At 46.1% G+C, this 22,143-nt stretch overlaps 1 protein-coding gene across 1 annotated transcript; it reads left to right on the top strand.

The window, feature by feature from the left end:
• Positions 1 to 4,090: 4,090 nt before the first annotated feature.
• LOC117189972 (spectrin beta chain, erythrocytic-like) lies at positions 4,091 to 19,326 on the top strand. Its single transcript, XM_033395055.1, has 7 exons — positions 4,091 to 4,223; positions 17,529 to 17,590; positions 17,691 to 17,708; positions 17,798 to 17,857; positions 18,138 to 18,227; positions 18,328 to 18,498; positions 18,559 to 19,326. Exons 4-7 carry the CDS (start codon positions 17,807 to 17,809, stop codon positions 18,598 to 18,600), a joined length of 354 nt encoding a protein of 117 aa, XP_033250946.1. The 5' UTR covers positions 4,091 to 4,223; positions 17,529 to 17,590; positions 17,691 to 17,708; positions 17,798 to 17,806; the 3' UTR covers positions 18,601 to 19,326.
• Positions 19,327 to 22,143: the final 2,817 nt, after the last annotated feature.

Raw genomic sequence — 22,143 nt, 5'->3', positions numbered from 1 at the left:
AAACCTGTGTGTTAGAGAGAGACAGAGCGAGAAAGAATGAAATTGTTTTCTTGATTCTGGCTATAATCATTATACGATCTGGTTCAGATCTTGCACTGTAGAAGATATGGTCATCCTCACCGATTCTGCGTTTTTGGTTTTATCGTATCTTAAAAAATGTGGATGCCACAGATTTTCGTCCTTTGTAGGGGCGGAAGTGGGCGGGGCGAAGATTTGAAATATTTTTGTAGCAGTGACATATCACAGAAGTCTGGATCCAAAACATCGTTGCTCTAGCTCTTATAGTCTTTGAGCACTAGGCGCTGAAGGGGACGGACGGACGGACGGACGGACGGACGGACGGACGGACGGACGGACGGACGGACGGACAGACGGACAGACAGACAGGGCTCAATCGACTCGGCTATTGATGCTGATCAAGAATATATATACTTTATGGGGTCGGAAACGATTCCTTCTGGACGTTACAAACATCCACTTTTACCACAAATCTAATATACCCCAATACTGATTTTGAGTATCGGGTATAAAAATCCTCAAATCAAAGAATTTTTTATATATATAAAATAAATTTAAGTAAAATAACTACATACATTTAGTTACGTTATTTTTCAAAAGGAGGGAGATGTAATATGTGCATATATTGAGTGTACACTGTACCCAACGGTTAACAATAAATATATCAGCCACACATTGTTGCAGTACACAAAAAAAACCATTTCAAGTGAGCGTGCAATATGATCGCCGCTTATGCGCTAAGCTAAGTCAGCATTCCCACGCTGACCACTTGAAGCATATATATATATACACATATGTACATACGGCTCTTGCCGTCTCGATTTTGCTGATAAGACAAATATGTATGAAGCCGCTCCGCTGTTGGCGTAACCGGCAGTAACTGTAGAGTTGTGGTCTCCGCAGCAACTCACAACGTTCCCCCTCGTTTTTTTAAAGATTTATTAATTTATTAAGAATGAAAAAAGACAACAATTTCAATTCAAAGAGATCCTTTTCCTTAAGAGATTTTAATTTTTTCAAAAAAAGAGCATGTATCCACTTTTGCACGTTTCAAATTTTTTTACTTTAATAATTTTTTAAAAATATTTGTTCCAAAGGGCCTTAGCTTTTATCATATTCCGAATAAGTATTGGCATGCTCTCGACTAAATTTAGTAGGTGCTGGCAAGGTATCATGCGCCACTCCGACCTCTCGCGCTCCCAAAGACTCTCCCAATCCCTTTGGTGCAGACTCCTACTTTTCCAGTGTTTTTTAAACAGAGCCCATCGATTTTCAATGGGATTTAGATCTGGGCCACTGAGCAGGCCACTGGATTAAGTGAAAACTCGAGTTATTGGGACGATTTTTCACGAATCTAGCCTTGTGCGTCGGGCTACCGTCTTGCTATAAAGTGATCTCGGATGTGGGGAAGACACATTTCTCTATAAAATTTGACAAAATGGGTTCCTAAATATGAAGATAATACTCTTTCTTCATTATTCCATCGATTTTAACCAATTGGAGAACGTTCCATGAGTGGACGCTCTGCGTACGATCGGCCTGACACCGGCAGATAGCCAGAGAAAACCTGCCCTCTCTCACAAAAAGTGGCTGCGCATCTTATATTTAGCGAGGAGCATAGGAACTGGACCACGGAAGATTTTAAGAAGTGAATTGGGTGAGATATACCAAAATAAATAGTTTTAAGTCTAATCGAAATGAAAACTACTGATACCGCTCATGTGGAAAGCTGAAAAATCATCAAGTTAAGGAAACAATAAAGCATGGAAGAGGAAGCCTGACGGTTTAGGGCTGCTGCACTTGGTGGAACGTTCTCCAATTGGTTAAAAAACGATGGAATAATGAAGAAAGAGTATTATCTTCATATTTAGGAACCCATTTTGTCAAATTTTATAGAGAAATGTGTCTTCCCCACATCCGAGATCACTTTATAGCAAGACGGTAGCCCGACGCACAAGGCTAGATTCGTGAAAAATCGTCCCAATAACTCGAGAGAGACAGAAAATCAGTCTGAGCGTGACGTCGGGCGCTGCGTAGCCAGTGCAAATTGATTTGTTCCTATTGGCTATAAAAATGATCTGATCTGATCCAGATTCAGCAATCTGATAGATATGGTCATTATCTATGATTCTGCGTTTTTAGTTTTCTCGAATGTGCAATATTGTGGATGCAACAGATTTTCGTCCTTTGTGTGGGCAGAAGGGGGTGGGGCGAAATTTTGAGATACACGTTTTATAGTAAGATCTAACAGGAGTGCGGATACCAAATTTGGTTACTCTAGGCTTAATAGTCTCTGAGATTTTTGAATATCCCCAGATTTTCGTCCTTTGCGGGGGCGGAAGGGGGTGTGGCGAAATTTTGAAACAAACTCGTCTCGGTCCGATATATTAGGAGTGTAGATACCAAATTTGGTTGCTCTAGCTTTTGTAATCTTTGAGATCTAGGCGCTAATGTTTTACTCTAAGCAAAGCCGCCTATGCTACGTGTGTGTTAGAGAGAGACAGGGAGAGAAAAAATGAAATTGTTTTCTTGATGCTGGCTATAATAATAATACGACCCAATTCAGATTCCGCAGTCTTAAAGATATGGTCATTCTCTACAACTCTACGTTTTTGGTTTTCTCATATCTTTAAAATTGTGGATGCCACAGATTTTCGTCTTTTGTGGGGGCGGAAGTGGGCGGGGCGAAGTTTTGAAATATTTTTGTAGCAGTGACATATCACAGAAGTCTGGATCCAAAACATCGTCGCTCTAGCTCTTATAGTCTTTGAGCACTAGGCGCTGAAGGGGACGGACAGACGGACAGACGGACGGACGGACAGACAGACAGGGCTCAATCGACTCGGCTATTGATGCTGATCAAGAATATATATACTTTATGGGGTCGGAAACGATTCCTTCTGGACGTTACACACATCCACTTTTACCACAAATCTAATATACCCCAATACTCATTTTGAGTATCGGGTATAAAAATCACAAGGATTGATTCATTTTTAAAGATTTTACAGGCGCTTAAAGTGAAAAGTGATAAACATGTATCCACACGTGCTCGCCACTGTAGGTAGATACTATGAACAATGAGAGAGATCTTAAAATTGAAATTTTGAAGGTGTTATTTGCTCGTACCATCCAACGAGCTTGACGCATCTCGCCAGGAGGGCCTATTTTTTTATCGCCACCTAGGTAGGGACAAAAGTGACGTGGCTAAGAGATAATATTAAAATAATAAAATAAAATATATTAAAATAATAAACATATGTAAATATGTCTAAAATAAGCCAATCTGAGACAAAGTCATTAGCTATGTTTCAAATCAGTTTGGAAAACAAAATTTTGATGGTAGTTAAATGAAATAGGGTATAAAGATCTCCATACTCATAGCGGATACCTGTTGACCAGCAACAATGACTTTACATTACATAACACTTGAATACTCTCCACGAAAATTATGATTCTTGAAGAATTGTAGCGTAGTTCAGGAGAAAGATATAGTAGGGAGGGATAGGATGAATCTACAAGAATAATTTACAACCAGTTCTATTTGTCGCCGTTTCTCTCAAGGTGGGCTAAGTTCGTCGGACTGTCGGAAGCTGTCGGACGGTAATACTGCTGCTCGCTCCTGCTCCTCTCTTACGACGAAAATATGAGTCGGGAGAGCGTAATTTCAAATGGACCATTGACAGGGGTATGGACAACAGGCAAAAACAGCCAAGGCACATTGCTAGGTTCATAGAAACCTCACCTCGACGAAAAAGCCTCAAGTCTCTTCAAGATATATTGGGCAAAGGGGTTGATTTTACCTTGCAAGCCTTGCGTTTTCTGGGCCGTTTTGCCTGTTGTCCATACCTTTTTTCCTCAGGCATTTCGGGGCGATTTGAAAGAACGGCCGTAGACCCAAAAAGGCAAATATAATAGATAAGAGTTTAATCAGATGATTAGTTATGGGATATTGTTATGTTTTTGGCCTAATTTATGGTTTTAGCTAGCCAACACGATCTTAGCCAAATTAATACTGTACAAATAAAACGAAACCCAAAAACCACTCGTACACGAAGTACGTTTCGTTTGTTTGTTTTTGTTCGTTATCGCCGCCACAACGTACCGAGCCGAGCCGGACGAAATCATTTTTGGCCTCTTGAGCACGTGAATATTGTTGTCGTTGCGCCCGTTGCACTTGCAGCTTGAGTTGGTGTTAGTTAGTGGTTAGTGTGTGTGACTCCGTGTCGTGTTGGTGTGAGTGTAGACGGGTCATTAAATCGGGGTGCCGCTCTTGCTACCGTTATTTTTTGTTGCTGCTGCTTGTTCTTTTGGTAAATTGCACAAGTGTAACGGTTTGCAAGAGGTCCAACAGCAACAGCCATGCGAATAATGTAAAGTGGGTAAACCAAAGAGAACCGCGAAAAAAGTGCAGTTCATTCAAACTGAATATGAAAGCAGGCACAAAATAAATTGCCATAAATTATTGCTATAAGCGTTTGCGTGATGAAAGAAACATAGTAAAGTGCAATAACAAATGAAAAGCGAAATGCGAAAATGTGGAAATGCTTATATGTACACACATTACAGTGAATTGTGAAAATTAACATAGTGGAGAAAAAACTAGTGGACGGAAAACAACAAGGACAAGGGTTTCTCTCCTTCTGCCTTCTGTCAGCGGAAACCTGACATGCGCTCTCTCTCGTGCTCTCTCGCACTGCACTTCTGGTTTGCCCTTTTCGAGCTGCTGCACCTTTTTATGAGTCACGAATGAGGGCAAAATGTGTAAAATAAGAAGAAATTGTGTAAGAAAACGCGGTGACAGTGCAAATGAGTGGCAAAAAGAAGAAGTTGAGAAGGAATTTAGCAAACATCGGCAAATTTAACACTGTAACGTGTCATCTACGCACGTCTGTGTATATAAATCCTGCCAGGCTAGCTGTTATTCAGCGAAGAGAAGCACACGCTTTGAGTTTCCGGCCTCTGCTCGTCGGCTATTGGAGTGATGTTCTTGCCCCCCTCCTGCTGGTGGCCTATACGCATTATACCGCGAATGAAGTAGCGTGTCACGACGAAAATGCTTAACCGGGAGACACTGTTTATCCCTGAATAGAATTGTGGATGTGTGCTGGAAAGGTATCTCAACTCCGCCTCTGGTGTTGTCGAGGTCGTGTCGCCCACCCTACCATGGCCATTCCAAACCGTTCGATTTAATGACGGAATGGCCCCTTTGTCCGGGGCGTCCTACATGGGGAATTTGCCAGCGAAAGCAAAGCGGTAGATTAATACATTATAAAGTTTATTCACTCTGGCTAAAACAATAACATTACCCGCAAATTCCATAATATAATCACCCACATTAAAAGAGTAGCTAAATGAAATATATGTATAAAATTCCTACAAATACTTGGCTATGTGTCATACAAACGATATACTAAATAAGTCCGAAATAGACAATCTAACTTGCTTGCTGACTCCGTAATGTTACGAAACCAATTCGAGTGGGCACTTCTCCCTCTCACTCACCGACCGGCCCTAGTTCCCTTGTTTCAAGTTGTAATTTATTAATAACAGAATTTAAGTCCACTCATACCTTTTCTCCAGTTTATGGCTCCATCGGCGAAAGCGCTTTCCTCGATGAATACCTAAAGCTGCTGTGGTGGAAGAACACTTAAATGGGCACAAGGTTGGGGGAAATCATATTTGCAGATCGGCGAGAGTCACGAGAAGCCACTACCGGAATCAAATCTAAATCTCTCCTAATTAACTCCGCACAGAAATCATAATTAATTACACATTTACAAACACGAATACAATTACTCCGTCAATCCGTTGCTTCATCTTTTTTTTCTATTCTCTTTCTCCCGACTGTTATCTATGTTTCCTTTCCACCTCCTGGGCGAACGGGAACAGCTCAAATTCTTTCCCCTGCTTCTGCAGGTGAAAGGTACGCGAAAGCAAAGAAAAAGGCCAAACGGCCAATCTCCGACGGTGCTAGATTAACACTTTCTCTCCGCCGATCTGCTCGCGACCAAGGGACGGGCCCTCCTTATCTGCCGCGTCGCGCTCGACTACTAAAGTGCTAGCCGCTTGGGGGGACCGAGCGCTCCCCAAATGTCTTCTCCCTCTGCTCCCACGCTCGCTTCTCCGATGACTGAGCGCTTTCCAGACAATCCCAAAGGTTTGTTAGGCTTGCGGCTGCTGTTGTTTGCTGGCTGGCTTCCTGGGACGATCGAATCCGCACTGCTTAACTCGATTTACTAAGCGCCAAGACTACAAATGGGACAACTCTTTATTCTCCTTAAGCCCTTCTCTTCTCTTCCCGCAGCACTTACCCCAACCGGACTCAGCGCTATACGGCTTCTGACGACTGAATAGCCCACTCGCCTTCAACCAAGAATCTCGCAGTCGAATCTTGGATTTAGATATTTAGATTCCCTAGAGTTTTTGTTTTCACTAAATTCTTGGTTTTTCCTTTCCGTCGGACCGATACGCAACCGACTCAATTGACTTTCACGAGGGAAAACTCAGCATTCCCTGCTACAAGCGCTACAAAAGCCCCCCCGAAAGATCAGGCTTGGGGGTTACACTCCCAAGAATGATAACAGGACAGCTTGAAGCAGTTGGTTTACTGACGAAGATCTTTCGCGTGAAACCGTCCTACGTAACGACCCTGCAAATCCTCTAACTCATAGTAGGCCTGCCCTATCTTTTTTTTGACCCTGGCCTTCAGAAAGGCCGGACCCAACTTCGCGCTGTACCCTGACTGAAAATTCCTCTGCCTGAAATTTCTTCGGAACACCTCCTGGCCGACATTGTAGGATATGTCTCTCGACCGTAAGTTATACTGCCGTTCATTCTTATCGTTCTGTTTTTTCATGACTTCTAGAGCCTTGCTTCGAACCAAGTCTAATGCATCCTCCCGCGAGAAAACTGCTGACCTGTCGTCCATCACCCGCAATGCTCTCAGAAGCTTGTATGTTGCCCCGGAAGTGATGAAATGCTGTCCGAACACCATATAATAAGGAGTTGCATTCAGACTTGCATGCACCGCCGAACGCAATGCGCAGCAAGTGCTGCTGAGGTGCTCGTCCCAGTCCTTCTGATCCTCGCGCACATAAGATCAGATTGCTGCAATCACCGAGCGATTTACACGTTCGGAAGCATTAGCTTGGGGTGCGTACAGGGCCGTGAGAGTGTGCGAAACTTTATATTCCCGGAGTAGCTTTTGGAATGCCTCAGACTTAAATTGTGTGCCATTGTCGGATACTATTGTCTCCGGAACCCCGAAAGCATGAAAAAGATCTTGCTGCATGTATTTGACTACCACGTCCGCGGTCAACTTCTTCACTGCCTTAAGAAACACATATTTAGAATAGTGATCGAGGACGATAAAGATGCCTATATGTCCACTTCTTGAACGGGGATATGGCCCCAGGAAATCTACATATAATTTCTGGAAGAAACGTTGTGACTCGGGCGCAATTCCAATCTTCGGTCTCTGGATTGTATTGGGGGCCTGGTAGTCTTGCAGACATCACAAGCCTGGATATACTTCTTCACATCGGCAACCAAACCAGGCCAGTAATAATACCGCCGTATCCTTTCTAGGGTTTTGTGAATGCCTCCATGGGAAGCCAGTGGATTGTCGTGCGCGTTACGCAAAACGTCAACCACTAACCCTTGAGGAATCCAGAGTTTCCATCATGTAGCACCTCTCCTGTTGCGTGATCTGACCTACGATACAACAAGTTATCTACAACTTATCTGGCAACTTATCAATATTGGCCCTAACCCTTTCTACGATCTCCACGTAATCTTCTGCCTTGAATTCTGGCGATTCCAAATCCACCAACAACCCATTGCTCGCGTCTAGAGTCGCCACTTCCTCCTCATTTACGCGAGAAAGAGCATCCGGAACCACATTAAGCCTGCCGCTACGATGCTCGATTTTAAACGAGAAACTCTGCAGCTTTAATGCCCATCGGGCTAGACGTGAGTGTAAGTCAGTTTGTGACATGAGCCACTTTAAAGAGGCGTGATCAGTGATTACAGTAAATTCATGCCCCTCGATATAAGCTCTGAACCTATTTATGCAAACTATTGCGGCCAGACATTCTTGTTCTGTGACCGAATAATTCTTTTGGGCTTTGTTTTATCGCGTGAGCTCGGCTTTAAGGGAACTTGCCAATAGGCATCCTTAAGATCCAGGCTCGAAATAAACAACGCCTTAGGAAGACGTCCTAGAATCCCATCAATTTGTGGTAACGGATACGCGTCTTTTTTGGTCACCGCGTTAACTTTCCTACTATCTAAACATAGCCTCACCTTTCCTGGCTTCTGCACCAATACTACCGGTGATGACCACGCACTATCGGATTCCTCTATCACCCCTAAGCTGAGCATCCGATCTATCTTCGCATATAACAATTTCTATACCGAAGGAGATACAGGGAAGTGTCTCTGCTTCACGGCTTTTGCATCACCTACATCAATTGAATGCGAAAGCAGAGCCGTCTATATAAATTGATGGTCGCTTGCAACTGGTCCATTTCCCCTCGGCTGAGGTTCTGCGGTTCATGAACTATCTCTGCCAGCGACATGCTGGGTGGTAATAAATCGAAACTTGACCAAAAGTCGATCCCTAAATACAAGTCCTGGCTGAGCGATGGAATAATGTGCAGCTCAAGGTCCTTCACTGCACCCTTATACTGCACCGGTGTCCGCAGTCGTCCCACTACCTCTTGCCTCCGTCCATCCGCAGTGGAAGCATTTACAACTCTTCTCTTAAAAGGAATTCGGCTTTGGATTACGCGTTCTGCTAACTTTCCGCCTATAACACTCATAGCTGCTCCGGTGTCCAATAGACCAAGGACCGTTTGATCCAACAGGCGAACTTCCGCATATTGACGCTTGTCCTTCTGCTTGTAACGAATGCAATTTATCGCTTTCGCCGCCTGCCGGAACGCTCTCATCCTTCTTGCACTTCTTGTGAGGGACTTATTACTGGGTTGGTCGTTGGTGAAAAGCGAATGGGATCTGGCATGGACTAGTTGTGGCCAGACTAAAGCTTGGTGTATGTCGGATTCTGATTTCTCAGACGGAAGCTGGGCGGTAGTTTTAAGTATCCCTACTGGGATTTCGCCTCTGCACTCGACTGCTTGCGCTGAACACTGACCGGCTGGCGAGGCTGGGTGTTCACTTTGCCGTTTTTTTGGCATTTGCTACACGACGGCTTATATTTATTAGGTGCTCCGCACCCAAAGATTGCTATCGCAATCGTGGTAGCGATGCCCCTCCTTTCGGCAGTTCCAGCAAATCAGTGCCATGGCTGCCACCTCGTCCTCTTCTTCTACATCCGAGAATTCGGAGGCCTCCTCTAATTGGGCTTCCTCTACCAATTCCGCAACCTGTTTCCGGAAAGGAATCAATTTCTGGTACCCATGACTCCGCCTAACGTCGTCGAGAAAACCCTCCCTTCTACGACAGACTTCTCTCAAACGTTCTACGGAGTCGATTTGGACATTCAGGAGCATTCCTCTTTAGCGGTGCATTCCTTCATTCCCTCATAACTATTTCTGTCAGTCTGTTTCTGAGTTCATAGTTTATATCGGGCAAATCGTTTGGAATCGGTGTGTTTCTTATCAACAGCGATTGCGAATGGTCAAAACAACAAACGAACGTCCTTCACTGAAAAAATACCATTTTATTGTGCATTGTGTGTGCGTATGGCATATGTATCTTTAAGAGTGCTAATCAATGACAATGACTAAATGTAAAAATAAACATTAACAAAGATCAAATAAGCTACTCTTAATGTTTCCTGCAACAACCAAAAGCGAGACAGAGAGAGAGAGAGAGGGGAGTTTGCTTGGGTGGCCGTATCTTCAGTTACCCTATTCTATGATCAGACGATTTCTAAGAATCAATGAAAGATTAGTCTGATATGAATGGAAATCTGATTGAGTTATGCCGGAAGGAAAGACAGATTCTGGCAATATTTATGGCTTTATACTATCAGGTTTACAGCAGTGTTCCCCACAAATACTATGAAATTTATCTGATTAGTTGTGTGCGTAGTCAACCCAGGCAGACAACGGAAAAATGGTATTGTATTGGTGCCGAACACGGTTTTACACCGTACGTGTACGGCAGAGCAGCAGCAGAACACTTTCCCATCCTATCCTCATACCATTGAGAAAGACATATAAATATGTATTCTTAGGTTAGGTTAGGTTCAGGCGGTAGCCTGGGGGAGTGATGAAACCCTCCCAAGCTCACTTGGACCTGTAGAAGGTCCGTTGTGGTGCCGCATGGGCGTGTGCCCCTTCCCAGTGCCTAAGAACCGTGGAGAATCAGGCTGTTGCAAATTAAGGGCAGTCCCATCCGGAGGCTTGGATGAATCTGGACAAGGTCCCCGGTTTGATTTCGGACAGGTCCGAAATGAGGAAAGCGGCCCCGAGAATACGAAGACGACGATTTCCACGGGCCGGGCAATTCCTTTCAGGAAACGGTTTGCTGCCATCTCCTATTGGCATTTTGCTCGAACAATTCGTGCGTGAGGAGCCTGCACGTAGCCAGAGGCATCGCTACCTGCTTCCTCTCCATAAGGAGAGGAATTGTAGTACCCTGCCTTGCTAACTCGTCGGCGGCGTCGTTCCCCTCGATGTCCCTGTGGCCTGGGACCCATATAAGGAAGAGGTCTAACTGATCTGCGATCTCGTGCAGAGACCCGCGGCAGTCATTTACAGTCGCTGAGTTCGATGATATTGAGCCTAGAGCTTTAATAGCTGCTTGGCTGTCCGAGAAAACGAACACTAAGTGCGTGTCTAGAAGTAGTTTGGAGACGATGGAAAGGGCCTCCTTGATGCCTACAACCTCCGCTTGGAACACACTGCAGTGGTCCGGGAGCCTGAAGCAATGACTGATGTTCAGCTCGCTGCAGTAGACTCCGCCTCCCACGCGGCCGTCTAACTTTGAGCTATCAGTGTAGAAGTGAACCGCATTTGGGAGCTAAGTGGGACTGATACCTGGAAAGGCGTCGAGAGGTGATCACTAGGGACAAAATAATCTGTCCTCTCTGGTAATTGCGGGTGTCTCGTCAGGATTCCCGAGTGCCCAACCGCGGACGCTTTCCACAGTCTGGCTTCTCTCATTCTGAGTGCGGAAAGTGTTGCCACTTTCTTTCCCATGAGATCTATGGGGAGGAGGTCCAGCACAGTATCCAGGACTTCCCCTGGAGTAGTGCGTAGCCCGCCAGTTATGCATAGCTCTGCCATGCGTTGAACTCTGCTGAGTTTATTGAGGCATGTCCTTTTGTCTAAGGCTGGCCACCATACTACCGCTCCATAGAGCATGATCGGTCGTATGATGGTGGTGTAAAGCCACCGAACTGTATAGGGGGTCATTCCCCATCTTAGTCCGATGGCTTTCCTGCAAGTATAGAGGGCTACTGTGGCTTTCTTTACTCTATCCTCTATGCTCAATTTCCAATCGAGCTTTCTATCGAGGATTAGACCAAGATACTTGGCGTTGTTGCTGAAGATTTGCGCTTCCCCACATAGTCTTGGGGGAATCAGTGCCGGAACTTCGTACTTCCTAGTGAAGAGCACCAGTTCCGTTTTAGACGGGTTGACGCCTAGACCGCATTTGTCTGCCCATTTTGACATCTTCATGAGTGTGCTTGTCAGGCACTCACACAGCGTCTGCGGGAATTTACTCGAGAATGCTATAGCAACATCGTCCGCATACGCCACCACGCTGCAGCCACCCCCCTCTATCTCCCGCAGCAGTTCGTTCACTGCCACGTTCCATAGGAGGGGCGAGAGGACTCCGCCCTGCGGGGTGCCTCTACTGACAAATCTGGTGGACGTTGACGTCCCCAGTGATGCCTCAACCGTCCTGCATTGTAGCATCTGTTCGATCAGGCTCACCGTCCGGGAGTCAACCCCCAGGTCCGTCAGTGCACCCGTGATGGCGGTCGGGAGGATGTTATTAAAGGCGCCTTCTATGTCGAGGAAGGCTACCAGGGTGTACTCCTTACAGTTGAGGGACGCTTCTATGATCGATGTGATCGTGTGTAGGGCCGTTTCGGTGGATCTTCCTTTCCGATAGGCATGCTGGGAGTCTGAGAATAGACTAGGCGGAATATTTACCGTGAGATGCATCCCCAAGAGCCGTTCCATCGTCTTCAGAAGGAAGGACGATAGACTTATGGGGTCTTAAATCTTTGGGGGCAGTGTGCGAGGGCTTGCCTGCCTTGGGGATGAAGACGACTTTGGTATGAAGCCAGGTTTCCGGGATATATCCATGGGAAAAGATTCCCTCATATATCCTTTTGAGCCAATTAGTGGCTTTTTGTCCAGCGTGAATCAGTTGGGCAGGGATGACGCCATCTGGTCCCGCAGACTTGTATGGTTTGAAGCCTTTTATTGCCCAGGAAATGTTCTCCTGGCTTAGCAGGTTCATGATAACACTTGAGGCAACGGAGGGAGCCGCGATGTAGTGTGGTCTGTTTTCATCGCAGCCGGGAAAGTGGGTGTTAAGGAGAAGATTTAGCGACTCATTGCTGGACGTTGTCCATGATTGGTCGGCGTTCTTCAGGTAGCCCAGAGTGGGTGTAGTCTTCGAGAGAACTTTGCGCAAGCGCGAGGCTTCCGAGTTATTCTCAATGTCGCTACAGAACTTACGCCATGAGGCGCGTTTGGCTTTCCGCAGTTCTTTATTGTAAACTGACAGACTGGCCTTGTAATCGGCCCAGTTCTGCTCAGCGTTTTCAGCCTTAGCTTTATTGAAGAGTCTTCGGGAGGCTTTCCGGAGTTCCCTCAGTTTCGGATTCCACCATTCAGGTTTCTTCCGGCCTCTGCTCTTGCTAGAGGGGCAGGATTTATCGAGCGCCTCATTGCAGGCGTCGGTAAATAGTTTAACAAGATGAGTCGTGGCTTCCCTGGAGATCTCCTCCTCAGGTGGAGTCTCAGGGAGAACACGACAGAGGTGGTCTGAGTACCGAGCCCAGTTTGTCCGCCTAAGGTTCCGAAATTGAGCTGGTCTCGGTAGTGAAAAAGAGAATACGGTTTCCACGTACCTGTGGTCCGAGAAGGAGTGCTCTTCCAGGACCCTCCAGGATACGATGTTCCCGTGTAACTCATGAGAGAAAAGTGTGAGGTCCAGGACCTCCTTGCGGTTTTTAATAATGAAGGTGGGATCACTCCCCCTATTTAAAAGAACCATCTGAGTGGTCAGTAAATAGTTGAAAAGAAACTCACCCCTTTCGTTGGTGTCAGTGCTTCCCACTGGCAGTGGTGTGCATTGGCGTCGCACCCTACGATTAGGCCGGTGTCCTTGGCCTCGCAGTCAGTGATTAGCGCCCTGAGCGCCTGTGGAGGGGGGTCTGGTTGGTCGTGACCCATGTACGTGGAGCAGATTTTCAGTGAGCACCCCTGGCCTTCGAGGTTCACTGCTGTTTGGTCTTCATTGCGAGTTTTACCTGCGGAGTCAGCTACGTATAGCTTATAGTCAGGAGTCCTCAGACCAGATACCCTGTTTCTGAGGATCCAGGAATCCTGAATGAGGACTATGTCGGCTCCACCCTCGGCTAGGTGGAGCAAGAGAGCAGCGCATGCTGCCTTACAATGGTGGAGGTTTATCTGCAGGAGTAAAGTGACATTCCTGAGGTTCAACTCCACCATTGTCCTGTCGTGGTCGCTCTCCGAAGAGTCCAACTCCTCCGCGACCCCGATGTGCTTGAGATCCCTAGTGAGATCGCTCACGTCTGACACGTAACCATCTAGGATGTCATCCGACACCACTGATGCCACGTCTGACACCGCAGGCTTGATCTCCATGCTAGGGATCTCCGGGGGCTCCAGGTCTGGCTCGACCGTCGGTTGCATGCCTTTGGAGTCGGACTTGTACGGTACTACGACTACCTTCTTGTAGCCGTAGTCCACAGCGCCCTCCGTGTCGTGGAGAAGTCTGACCGACTCCTCGTTCAGGACGAGGATGATTTGGCGCCTCTGCCCGTTGCTCTCCTCTACCTTGGCCACCTTCCAATCGGCTGTGGGAAGGTGGGGGTTGCAGACCTGCAGAATCCGGAGCACCTTATCCGGCTCTGCAGGCTTTCCCGAGACCCACGCTCTGGCCCTCGGCTTGCTGGGGATGTCCTCCCACTTCACGACCTCCAGCTGGGCTCCTGGGTAGACCTCCTTGAGCGATGCCACCGCCTTCGCGCAGGCGATGGCTTTCACCCTGCCTTGGTGCCACCCGGCGTCCTCACACTTCGGCGGTGGTCCTCCATTCTCCTCCAACTCCTGGAGGAAACGGTCTTGGAGCTCGTTTTCCACGAGGTGCCACTTGTCCCTAGGAATCTGCCCGTCTTTAGAGACCCTGTCTAGGACTCCAATCAGGGTTTTTCCACTCGCCACCTCGGCAAACGAGCGGTTGCTCAGTGTCTTCGTCCTCTTGGCCTGTTGGACTTGTGTGGCGGTGTCCTCCGCCGAGCGTTGCCGCTTGCTTGGGGCCTTGGCTGTGGCCTTGCCAGCTTTGGCTGGCTGGTAGTCGGGCAGGACTGTCTTGGCCCATCGCCGCGATTCGATTCCCTGGGCAGACGCCAGGAACACCGGGTCGTCGTTGCCCAGGATGAAGGCCGCACGTCTTTTGTCTTGGAACTTGGGCCTATCTTTCGAGGCAGAGGCGCCGCCTGCCGGGGTTGTCAAGGGGTTCCCGGTCCCAAGGGGTCCGCCAGCCGCGATATCGCCCATATCGACCATATGCATGGTCGCCCCCCGGTAGCCGGGTCGCCCTTGGGGCCCCCGACGTGGATTGGCCCGATTGGATTTTCGGTCCTCTCCTCACAGCGCCTGCTGCCTCGAGACGGTGGACCGACTTAGTCTCCTTCCCCGTCTTTTTGGGCACTGGTTTCCCAGATGCGTTTGTAGAGGGATGGTCTTTTCCCTCCGGCACTTTAGGAGGAGTGCCGTGCTCCTTTGCGGTGTTTTTTGTTTTAATATTTAAATTTGGCATATTTGATCCCACGAGTAGGCGGGAAGGGGTTAGTCGCCCGGGGCATAGCCCGCGTGCCCCGGGAAGCCTTATTAAAACTGGAGGTCGGCAGTTATCCAGAGTCCGCATATAATCGAACGAGCACCCCCTCGGCCATGCATCCCTCGGCATATGACAGTGTCACCTTGGATTGGGGTTATTTCACTGAGAGTTTTCTTCTCTCCGCCCGACTACAATTAGCCAGCATCCTGGCAGAGACATGACCGTACCAGGACCTGTTTCCAGCCGCCCTCACGGGGAGAGTATAGTCGCACTTCCGCCGGTGTGTACAGTTACGGCGGGTGCCGGTTCGCTCGTGCCCACCTGTATCCTATGACGCGGAGCACAGTCGCCTTGGATCCAGGGCAAGCCATGAACCCGAGGCGCCTGTGCCCCATTCCGAGTCTACAGTTGTGACGAGCCGACCCGACATCCCTTTATCCCCCTGTAGCACCCGACGGCTGACGGCCATATGTATTCTTATTTATTGCAAAAATTTCTGAAAAATCATCATACTCTCAGTTAGAGTATAACAACAACAACATGACGAACGTTTAATCGTCGAATACGAATCCAACTTAGAACGTGACATCATCACGCGCTCTTCAAACGCCCCACCAACACAGAAGAAACTCCGATAGCGTTCTATATGTGTGTGAAGTCGAACACCTTTGCACAACATCAGAAACAGCAGAAACAGAAACAACAATTTTCTGTGAATATTTAAGAAGGTTTTTTTTTTGTTCACTGTTGCTATTATTGTTATTGGATAAAAGAGCTGTCCGATTACGATTCCAGCTTGAATGCAATCGTGCAGAAAGATTTTTAGCAAAAGAAAAAGATCCATTAATGAATGGTTGGTGGCAAGGTCCCAGAGACAAGGGAGGTGGAATGAATGCGCCTGAATGGAAAATTGTTATCGAATGAGTCAGAGGTGGAAGGAACATGTTTAAAGTCGAACTCTCTTTCTTTTTCTCTGACTCGAGGAAGAGAGAGGGAGATCTCCATTTGCAAAAAAGGGTACGAACGAATATTGCCTATAAAGTAAGAGCAGAACGAGAGTCCTAACATTGAGATCTTAAGGCTGACGTACAAGAAATACAATATGTTGATCTATTAGTACCTCTTTTGATTGTGATCTGAAGAGTCGAACTATGATTATACTGTGATGTGGCATTGTTCAGTTTCCATCAATCTTAAATATTCGATCCATCACGTAGTACATCGTGATGTACTACTACCTATATTTTGATTTGTTCTTATCAATTGGACGATTACAAGTACAAATTTGCTACGATTTAATGTATTAAATGTTGGCCGATAATTGCATTAGCTATTATGTATGTATTTATTTCCCATGATGATAGCAGGGTACTACAATACCATTATAAAGCTTAATAATAATCCCTTTTCTGGTTCTCTGATACTGTTTCAAGGGCATTTCAGCTTCGAACCTTTTCATATTCAGAGAGGGCGAGAGAGAAAGAGAGTGTTAAAGAGAGTAAAAGACAGTCAAACAGGTTGTTTCACTCATTTAATCGCGCTCGGTCTCGCCCACTGATTCTCTCTCTCTCTCTCTCTCTCTTTCCCTCTTGTTGTTTTTATATTTCGGCGTTTTGTTTTGCTTTTGAGCTTCTGCTCTGTCTCTCCGAGTTGAGTAGCTTTTGTATCCTCTTTTCTTTTTTATCCTCCACCTCATTCCATTTCCCTGTTTATTGTTTTATTTGTATGGCACTTCAGTTTATCGGGTTTATTGAAAGGGTTAATACTTTTACAATTTTACTGAAGGGGAGACCTTTCCATTCGATTCGATTGCGAATCGACGTTAAACTTTTTTTGCGGATCGCCAGAGTAGTTCTGGCATTTCCTTTGTTCTACAGTTGGGCCTGTGATTAGATAACGTTTGATCGGGTGGGATATACCTCACAAATATATATATTATACAGGTACTCTTGTACAAAAGACCCTGCATGGATGTTGTCTGGTGGAGCTATCAGCCCAAAGCAGCGTTTGTTACCCCACTGATTGCCGCACAAGCCGTTTAATCGTTTAACCGTTTAACAACCTGCAACATGTTCGGGACTTTTGTGCCGAAGGTAAAGAAGAACATGAGCATTAGCTTATCTATAGATTGGCTATTCCTACGAAAGAACACACAAATCAAAATTAATTAAAGCCTTAGGCCCGCACCCGCACAATAAACAAAAATATAGAAAAAGAGAGAATACACCCTCGAAAATCTATAAAATATAAAAAAAATTGTTTGCTTAAATTAGTTATGCTCCGCTGATTGGTAGGCGTTCGAAAATCGAACATTTTACATAATTTATTAATTTCTCAATCAGCGATGATGCCATACCCCATAGAGTCTTCTTTCGGCACAAACTCTCCCGAACATTGCATGATTTTATGAGTACTAACCAAAATTGGCTCTGTCAAATGATATTTTAATGCGATCTTTTCTTTTTTCCTTTGCACTAATTTTGCTTTAGACGAGCGCGATGCCATTCAGAAGAAGACATTCACGAAATGGGTTAACAAACATCTGAAAAAGGTGAGTAAATGGTTGAATTATCTCTCAAAAAACATCCAACCCCAACTGAAACTAAGAGCTTTTTTCAAATCTGAATCCATTCCAAATTCCTTTCCAGCAGCATTGGAAGTATGCCAAGGTATTGTCCAACACTAGTTTAAACATTTCAGTTTCGCTTTGCAACACTTAAAGAATCCTTGATCTGATGCGAAATAATAATTTTTTTAGACCTACACTATGCTACATGTGTGTGTTACCACAAATGGCATACCCTGTTGTTCTCAGGCTGTAAGTGAAATGGTATACCTCTTCTATGTGTCAGTGAGAACTTGAATGGTTTTTGTTTCTTGCCTTTTGATTACCTGAAAGATGTTGAATTATTCTTGCACTTATTTTGCTGTTTATTTTGTTGTTCAATCGACTGAGATTTGAGTTTGTTTGCATGTTTGTTGTGTAGCTCCTCTTAAATTGATTGGCAATTTTCGCATTTAACTTTTACTTACGTATGTACCATTATTTTATTATTCCTTTCACACCCGCGCACCCGCACCCGAACCCACGCCCGCAGGCCAATCGTCGTGTGGTGGACTTGTTTGAAGATCTGCGCGATGGTCACAATTTACTTTCACTCCTGGAGGTGCTATCTGGCGAACACCTGGTGAGTGGTCATACATCCATTCATTTGTTTTCAATTCACTTTTGTCACGCTCTCGCTCAACCACCTTCCATGACACTCTCTCTGTCTCTTTCCCGTTTAGCCACGTGAGAAAGGTAAGATGCGTTTCCATATGCTGCAGAACGCACAAATGGCCCTGGATTTTCTGCGCTACAAGAAGATCAAGCTGGTCAACATACGCGCCGAGGACATTGTGGACGGCAACCCGAAGCTGACTCTCGGCCTGATCTGGACGATCATATTGCACTTCCAGGTGAGTGAGGTGTGCAATGGTAATGCGTTTCGTCATTCTACGTATTCATTGATTGAGTAGTTGGAGCAAAACTGTAGGCGTACCCTGTCGACTGTGGACTGAGGACTGTGGGCACCTCAAAGTCATCGAGACAGCGCCGCCCACGTACCGCCGCTTGGCTGCTGAAGGTGACCCCCGGCCAGAGTTTGTTTTCATTTGGGCGTTTTGGTTGGCTCGATCGATTCATTGAGCCGACTCGACGTCCCACACAGCAGCACCACCACCAGCAGCAGCGCAGTGCTACAGTCTTGACACGCTACGAGCTACGCAAGATCTACCTAAAAATATTTGGCAAACGCGGCGCCGCCTTTTAAGGCAACCCGATTGCCTTCTCTTGGCTGACTGACATACATAACAATGTTGTTGCTGTATCTATATCTGCCATTGTTGCTGTATCTGCTGCTACAGTTCGTCAGCTGCAAGGCCGTGAGTTGGCTGAACGGCCAGTGGATGGAGCAGCACTGGGATGGAGCCAGTTTGGGCCACCTACACAACAGCAACAGTCAACAAGGGGGCTGCCAGGGCCAAAATCACACATAAATATTGGATGTACTTGATGGGGATTTAAGTGAAATGGAACTTATGCTGTTAGAGATCGATGTCCAACACAGATTTCGATGAATATAGGGAGATTTATCGATGTCATCATATGATGACTACGGGGTATTATGTGCAGACGCCTTGCAAGCTAAAGTTGATTGTTCAACAAGATGTTCTTTCGATTTAATTATCGATTTTCCCAATCCCCTCGATATCTGAATCGATAAGTTTGAAAACAAATCAGAGGTGCATGAGTCGTGGTTGTTTTGGCAATCAATTGCAGGCGCTTACTCATCAGCAGCCACCAACAGAATCATCATCATCGATCTCAACAAGATCGTCGTCATGGCGCACACATTTCCGCACAAAACCAATCCCCAAACCAGCCAGCCAGTCAGTCAGTCAGTATGTGTGTCAACAGCAGCAGCAGCAACTAGATGCAATATAAAACTTGAATATTTCGTAATTTGCGACAAACGCAGATGCATTTTGAAGCCTGGAGCCTCGCTTGGCTGTGGCTTGACTCCGACTTGATCGATGGCGCACATAAATTCTCAATGATGCTGCCAGTTCACCGACCATGAGGCAACAACACGCAGTAGCAACATCAGCCACCGGGGCTGCCAAATGGCGCTCATTCAATTGAGGCGAACGAATTGTAAATCACTTGACAATGTGAAACTCAATCGCGCGTCATGTACTGTTTCGCTGGGATTTTTATACCCGATACTCAAAATGAGTATTGGGGTATATTAGATTTGTGGTAAAAGTGGATGTGTGTAACGTCCAGAAGGAATCATTTCCGACCCCATAAAGTATATATATTCTTGATCAGCATCAATAGCCGAGCCGATTGAGCCCTGTCTGTCTGTCCGTCCGTCCGTCCGTCCGTCCGTCCGTCTGTCTGTCCGTCCCCTTCAGCGCCTAGTGCTCAAAGACTATAAGAGCTAGGGCAACCAAATTTGGTATCCACACTCCTAATATATCGGACCGAGACGAGTTTGTTTCAAAATTTCGCCACACCCCTTCCGCCCCCGCAAAGGACGAAAATCTGGGGATATTCAAAAATCTCAGAGACTATTAAGGCTAGAGTAACCAAATTTGGTATCCGCACTCCTGTTAGATTTTACTATAAAACGTGTATCTCAAAATTTCTCCCCACCCCCTTCCGCCCACACAAAAAACGAAAATCTGTTGCATCCACAATATTGCACATTTGAGAAAACTAAAAACGCAGAATCATAGATAATGACCATATCTATCAGATTGCCGAATCTGGATCAGATCAGATCATTTTTATAGCCAATAGGAACAAATCAATTTGCAGTGGCTACGCAGCGCCCGACGTCACCCTCAGACTGATTTTCTGTTTCTCTCGCACGCACTCTTTGTCGTGTCGTTTAATATTAGCGGCGTCTGCCGGAGGAGAGCCATACTGACTTAGTATCGGGTATAACCGTAGAGTTGCGGTGTCCGCAGCAACTCGCAACTGATCTGATCCAGATTCAGCAATCTGATAGATATGGTCATTATCTATGATTCTGCGTTTTTAGTTTTCTCGAATGTGCAATATTGTGGATGCAACAGATTTTCGTCCTTTGTGTGGGCGGAAGGGGGTGGGGCGAAATTTTGAGATACACGTTTTATAGTAAGATCTAACAGGAGTGCGTATACCAAATTTGGTTACTCTAGCCTTAATAGTCTCTGAGATTTTTGAATATCCCCAGATTTTCGTCCTTTGCGGGGGCGGAAGGGGGTGTGGCGAAATTTTGAAACAAACTCGTCTCGGTCCGATATATTAGGAGGGTGGATACCAAATTTGGTTGCGCTAGCTTTTGTAGTCTCTGAGATCTAGGCGCTAATGTTTTACTCTAAGCAAAGCCGCCTATGCTACGTGTGTGTTAGAGTGAGACAGGGCGAGAAAAAATGAAATTGTTTTCTTGATGCTGGCTATAATAACGATACGATCCAATTCAGATTCCGCAGTCTTAAAGATATGGTCATTCTCTACAATTCTACGTTTTTGGTTTTCTCATATCTTTAAAATTGTGGATGCCACAGATTTTCGTCTTTTGTGGGGGCGGAAATGGGCGGGGCGATGTTTTGAAATATTTTTGTAGCAGTGACATATCACAGAAGTCTGGATCCAAAACATCGTTGCTCTAGCTCTTATAGTCTTTGATCACTAGGCGCTGAAGGGGACGGACAGACGGACGGACGGACAGACAGACAGGGCTCAATCGACTCGGCTATTGATGCTGATCAAGAATATATATACTTTATGGGGTCGGAAACGATTCCTTCTGGACGTTACACACATCCACTTTTACCACAAATCTAATATACCCCAATACTCATTTTGAGTATCGGGTATAACCAGCAGATTCGTGGGGAAAAATCTCTTTTTGCGCGATGACCCCATGGTATTTTATGGTCTTTGCAATTCGAATTTACGAGCAAGTCGTCTCATAACACATCACGACAAACCCATTACACCAGAGTGACCCAAACAGAAATTATAATGACTGCGTGCAGGCTTACATCAAAGAGCGGTCGTAAATGGCAAGGGAAATGGAGAAAAATCTTAGGAACTAGTTCTATGGAAACCAACGCATGCTCTCGGTGGTATGAAACACCACTCGACGCCTTGGCGCGCTGCGTACGCCTTGAGCCGGTCCTGGTCCCTCTGGTACGCTTGATGCAGCTCGTTCAGCACCTTGCTCGCGCCCACGAAGTTGGTGGCGTTGTCGCTGTACACCTTCTCCGGAAGGCCTCTTCTCCCGATGAACCTTTTAAAAACAGATAAAAAACTATCAGTGGACAAATCTGCTACAAGCTCCAGGTGAACAGATACAAAGATACAAAACAGATACAAAGCAGACGAAGACGGCTACATATGTCTTAATAGGGGGCCTGCCGCGAATCTTGAGAGACACGTAGAATATGCCGCAGAAATCTACCCCACAAATCAAAAAGGGCCGAGCTCTTCGCACTCTATCAGCTGGCAGGGTTCCCATGATCTGTCCCTGTAGGACTGGCTTGTATCGGAAGCAGTGCACACAATTT

The sequence above is a fragment of the Drosophila miranda genome (assembly GCF_003369915.1).
Source record: "Drosophila miranda strain MSH22 chromosome Y unlocalized genomic scaffold, D.miranda_PacBio2.1 Contig_Y1_pilon, whole genome shotgun sequence".
Lineage (NCBI taxonomy): Eukaryota > Metazoa > Arthropoda > Insecta > Diptera > Drosophilidae > Drosophila > Drosophila miranda.
Note: the sequence above shows the minus strand (reverse complement) of the source record. Positions and strands in the feature narration are given on the sequence as shown.